The sequence below is a fragment of the Monodon monoceros genome, unplaced genomic scaffold, assembly GCF_005190385.1.
Source record: "Monodon monoceros isolate NGI ecotype Baffin Bay Population unplaced genomic scaffold, NGI_Narwhal_1 Super_Scaffold_13, whole genome shotgun sequence".
Classification (NCBI taxonomy): Eukaryota; Metazoa; Chordata; class Mammalia; order Artiodactyla; family Monodontidae; genus Monodon; species Monodon monoceros.
In genome coordinates, this window is record NW_021703769.1 from 26,858,639 (window position 1) to 26,862,305 (window position 3,667).

General features: G+C 40.0%; 1 protein-coding gene across 1 annotated transcript; it reads left to right on the top strand.

Annotated features, from left to right (window-relative positions):
- The first annotated feature begins 754 nt into the window (after positions 1–754).
- On the top strand, positions 755–3,091 carry DEFB129 (defensin beta 129). Its single transcript, XM_029219327.1, has 2 exons — positions 755–822; positions 2,491–3,091. The coding sequence occupies exons 1-2, from the start codon at positions 765–767 to the stop codon at positions 2,934–2,936; spliced, it is 504 nt and encodes a 167-aa protein (XP_029075160.1). The 5' UTR covers positions 755–764; the 3' UTR covers positions 2,937–3,091.
- Positions 3,092–3,667: the final 576 nt, after the last annotated feature.

The following is a 3,667-nucleotide window of genomic DNA, read 5'->3' on the forward strand; positions in this document are numbered from 1 at the left end:
ATATCTCGTTTTTTTGTTTGTTTGTTTTATTTTGTTTTGTTTTTGCAGTATGCTGGCCTCTCACTGTTGTGGCCTCTCCCGCTGCAGAGCACAGGCTCCAGACGCGCAGGCTCAGCGACCATGGCTCACGGGCCCAGCTGCTCCACGGCATGTAGGATCTTCCCGGACCGGGGCTCGAACCCGTGTCCCCTGCATCGGCAGGCGGACTCTCAACCACTGCGCCACCAGGGAAGCCCTATATCTCGTTTTTTTAAGAAGTTAGAGTCATGCCAAGAACTGCCTCCCACAAACTTATTCAACAAACATATATTGAGTTCTTATGTTGATTCGGTACCCATACTGGCCATTGGAAACAAGAGTACAAAAAAGACAGAGTCTCTATCCTCCAGTCGTCTATGGTTATAGCAAGTTCTGCTCTTCTGAATCTCATACACTAAATGCCTTAGGCAAAACTAGGTTCACAAATAGTGAAGCAGATGTATTACTCTTGCCCTGAATAAACCTTAAGAAGGAGAGGTGTAAAGAGTTTGGATTTTCTTTCATATCTTATGTGTCTTCTATTTCCCCCCCAGGATCAAGAACAGGAAATTTGTTGCATGAGTTGTTCAGGAAAGGCTATTCTCAAACAGAATCATAGAAAACACAATTGCTGTGAGATTTGGCTGCACTTTACTGCTCATAGCCTAAGGCCATGAAGATGCCAATAAAGGCTGGAGCTCAAGAACACGAACCCAGATCCAAGGCTTCTTCTCTTGCACCCAGCCATGAAGCTCCTTTTTCCTATCTTTGCCAGCCTCGTGCTACAGTACCAGGTGAACACAGGTAATGTGAAATCCTAGGTTTAAGAGGGAGCGGTTTGAGGAAGCAGGGATTTGGCTGTCCGTAATAATGGGAACCCAAAGAGAAGCTAAAAAATGAGATGCCCAAGATATGGCTGAAAAGTTTATGTATTGCATCAGTCATACACCATCCCCCACATATCCCCATAGGCTCCAATCCCAGACTGTGTCTAATGGGTAAACACAGGAAGCTACAGAGAAAGTAGGGTGTTGTTTGTGTACTCAGAAATTATCCAGCATATAAAACTGCCTTCCTGCCCTCTAATAGTTGTCATCTGGGACTCATGCCAAGTCTACCTCATTTTTGCTCTTTTTCTAATTTAAATCATCTCTTGAAGTAAAGGTTCCTATCAGTTTGTACCTTGGTATAATAAGGAGGAAATCCTTACCTTTACACTCAGAAAATCTCCTCTCAGGATCCAGTAAACAGGTCTATGTTCTCCATCTCAAATTTTTCAGATTTTTATAGAATTTCATTCCTTCTCTCAGCTTTGTTTTATTAGAAATCCCCAAATTACCCATAGGAGCATCTAGGAACACATCATGGCAAAAACCTGAATTAGAGCATTGGCCACTGTTTTTTGAAAAGAAGATAGAAAGATTGAGAATTGTTTCAAAATACAAGAAGCATCCAGATATTAAATTGGCAATGGGTTTAGGAAGGGAAAGAAAAAGAGTCAAAGATGTTTCTTTTTTTTTTTTTTTTTATCTTGGGACCTTAAGAGAAGGGCTATAATATAAGCCAGTATGCCTGTGTCATCTTGGGTAAAGTCAAACTTGAGCCTCAAATTCCACATAAGATAGTAGGGTTAATCAGTGTAGCTGCTTAAAATACAAGAATTTTACAGTGTTGACTTCGGTGAGAAACAATATTGAAATGTATGTGAACATTAGGTGCTACATAAATCTCTTGTGCTTTATAGAAAATCAGTTGAATTGTTGAGTGAGGGAGAAGCTTCTTGATTTGGAAAAGAGAAATAAATGGAACAATGGGATGGAAAAATCATCCAGCAGATGAAGATGAGGTACTACTCTAAGCAGGGAATTCAGAGATATAGATAACAATGTGGGGGTTATCTTCATAGAGATGAGGTTAAGGCTATGATAATAAATAAGACCTCTGAGGGACATTGTGTCCAGAGAGGCTGAAAATGATAGAACACCATGCCCCAGGAACCACAGGTCAAACGATCGTCAAGGAGAGTGAGGTCATGGAACACTGAGTTTGGCAAGAACCAAGAACTTCTGAAAGTCCATTGATTCTCTTTTGAAATTCTTTCTTGAATTAGTTTTATGATAGATTTTACTCTTGTTGGTATTTCCTAGGATCATAGGGAGATATAGTGATATTCTACAAGTGTCTACGATTAGAGGTCTAAAATCTTACCCTGAAGCAAATAATTTCATTCCCTTTTCTTCTTTAGATGTTTTAAATTATTCAATGAAGGGAGACTAGAGATTTATTTTGGATTTCAGAGGTGTACAAAGACTCTCTTGGCCTGCCAGTTGCCTCCACCAACATCCCTAACCACTGTACTTAAAATTTAGCATTAACAAACTCCCTCTGCCTCTATCCCTCTTGCTCCAGCAATTTTAACATCATATCTAGTTATTAACCTTAGCACTTTCATTTTCTCTTTTCTTTGTGCAGAATACTTTGGCTTGGGAAGATGTGTAATGGGTTTTGGGAGATGCAAAGACCACTGTGCCATGGATGAAAAAGAGGTAGATAAATGCAAAAAGAAAAAATGTTGTATTGGACCAAAAGTGGTTCAATTGATAAAAAGCTACCTACAAAATGAAATGCTCCACACACTTGAAGAGGACTCTCAGGAAGTGCCAAAAATTACCAAGAATTTTAGTGTTGTGATGCAAACAAAAAATCATATTTTAGCTCTTCTGCCCAAATTCAAAAGTGTCAACCCTTTTGCTAACATCAACACCAGCGTCATCCCAAATGTCACCATTGTGAAGTCTGCCACCACCAACCCCATGATTGCAGGAAAGATAATACACACTGCTACTTCTACCAAGAGTGACACCAAAAAAAGAAGAGATTCAGCCACTGACTCCCCACCACCAGCGCCACCACCATAGACACTGCCGACAACATGACTGGAGCTGGAAGAAGCAGATGAGCAGGGATGTGGGTCTTTCCTTTAAAACACCAAGGTCCTCTTTATCTTTGCTGTCTATAAACTGAGACATAGAACTGTTTCCTTTATCATCAGTCATTCAATAAACACTGTTTAAGCACCCACAGTTTACATAATGTTATCATTCTCTCAGGAGCCTCACAGAGGATATAGAGCTAGAAAGAGATAGAATTTTACTTTACATGCCCAGGAGAAAGCAAGCACCAGGAATGCTGACTACAACATTGAATTTGGCCCATGGATGGCCCAAAATAAGCCTCTGTAATGAAGATTTATGGTTCTCATATTATGTGCTTTTCTTGGGGCAACAGGAATGAAAACAGCAGACATACTTTCTTTTTTCATAGATTTTTCCCACAGAAAGAACCATATGCAAAATAGAATGTGGGGAGAGCAAGTCTACCTTCTCCACAGAACATAACCTAAATTCATGAGCCCACTTAAGATAAAATTATGGGGGAATGAGGGGAGGGAAGAGGGAAAAGGAGAAGATATATGACTTCTATCTCTGAGACAAGGCATTTTCAACATGATTCCCAGTGAGACAAGAGGAAATAGGTAGAGCGGTGCTTCCAATAGATACAGGATACAGACCACAGATGCAAATCATGTAGGTAACTTTTAATTTTCTAGTAGCCACATTAAAAAATGTAAAAATAGGGTCTGAAAAGC

What these genes read in the sequence shown, in the direction of transcription:
- DEFB129 (XM_029219327.1), top strand. Translation starts at nt 765, where the DNA reads ATGAAGCTCCTTTTTCCTATCTTTGCCAGCCTCGTGCTACAGTACCAG. An exon ending in ACAGTACCAGGTGAACACAG is followed by an intron (nt 823 to 2,490) that starts GTAATGTGAAAT and finishes TTCTTTGTGCAG; the next exon opens with AATACTTTGGCTTGGGAAGA.